The sequence below is a fragment of the Penaeus monodon genome, chromosome 27, assembly GCF_015228065.2.
Source record: "Penaeus monodon isolate SGIC_2016 chromosome 27, NSTDA_Pmon_1, whole genome shotgun sequence".
NCBI classification, from domain to species: Eukaryota; Metazoa; Arthropoda; class Malacostraca; order Decapoda; family Penaeidae; genus Penaeus; species Penaeus monodon.
In genome coordinates this window covers 30,671,342-30,672,689 of record NC_051412.1, presented here as the reverse complement: position 1 = coordinate 30,672,689, position 1,348 = coordinate 30,671,342, and the positions used below count along the sequence as shown (strand labels likewise).

The window sequence follows — 1,348 nt, the reverse complement described above, 5'->3', positions numbered from 1 at the left end:
AACGCTTCCTGCAAGACCCAACAGCTGAATATGAGTAAGGACTTTTCTTCTTCTTTTTTCTTTCTTTCGTTTTCTCTTTTAGAAATGCTTGATCACTACTATATCTTTTCCTTTGATCATTTTATATGACATTGACTTCATAGTATAGATTGATTCAGCGATTGCTGGTACCTAAGTAAATGTGGAATTATTTGACTGATTTGCATATTAAAGTTAAAGGAAAGTTACATTTAAGCTGTTAGCAAATTATCATTGGATGTTAGCCAATGTGAAATACAACATTGTCTTAACTTTTCATTCACACTGTAGTATTAGGAACTGACCATGACTTTGTTTAGTGTCGTTTCATTTATTACCTTCATCTTTGTGTATTTTTATAGTATTTTGGTTAGCTATTATCACTACATATTTCTTTATTATTGATTTTCCTTTTCCTATGCCAACAGTCCATCTGAGTCAGAGTTTGGATACAAATGGGATATCCCTATTGGATACATTACTTCTCACACTTCTCTTAACAAGACTTGGCACTATGTGGAGCAGGAGTTAGGTTTGTACATTATTGTGATGAACTTTGTTTTCTGTCATTCGTAGTTTGCATTGATTTTTTTAAAACAAAAATTCTATTTTTTTATGGTCTTATATGAAACACCTTCACTTATATTGGTGAACTTGGTTTGATCCTGTGAATGTGGAAAAGGGAGAATTTGTAATGCATTTCCTTTCTGTCTGCTAAATCTATTTTTATAAAGGTAGTCCTCAGTTTAGGGGTATAGATCCCTTCCTTATTCTGTACTGTAAAATGAAATGACTTGAAAAGGACAATTATTTCCATAAGAAATAACTAGAAAGGATAAATTGCATTCCTCAGTCTCCTGCCCTGACCTCTTGACTCTCAAAATTTTGGGAAATCATTGAATTCAGAATATTAAAAACCTTTTTTAATAAATGGAATGAGTTTATAAATTGTTATCCTCAATAATATAAGACATATGCCAAGCTCACTTAAAAGATAGAGAAAAGCAAGGCAAATGACAATAGAGGATCATGGGTGGGGTAGCCATTCAAGGAAACAGGGATCAAGAGGGGGCCGGGGGAGGGGATTCCTTCAAAGTCTGTGTAAGTTCTTAAACATTCCTTGGATCCCTTGCGCCTCCTTTTCCAGTGCAGCTTTGCAAAAAGGGCTATCCAGCATGGCTTTTGCTGCATCTTTTCTACTAGTTAACTTTTTCATAGCAGTGAAAACATTCTCTGACCTTTTGTGCAACTTTCAAACTTCTTTCCCTGATGATATCAAGTGCTGCATTTACAAGGTAGAAAAGTTTGACAAGCCTCTTGACAATCAGCT

General features: G+C 34.6%; 1 protein-coding gene across 2 annotated transcripts in view; it reads left to right on the top strand.

The window, feature by feature from the left end:
- Nucleotides 1–1,348, top strand: part of LOC119590784 (glutamyl aminopeptidase-like) — a gene marked incomplete in the record, with an annotated part of 24,350 nt that overhangs the window by 16,732 nt on the left and 6,270 nt on the right. For both annotated transcript variants that reach the window (XM_037939496.1, XM_037939495.1), the window contains 2 exon segments: nucleotides 1–34; nucleotides 447–550. In XM_037939496.1, the coding sequence (XP_037795424.1) occupies nucleotides 1–34; nucleotides 447–550 (138 nt within the window).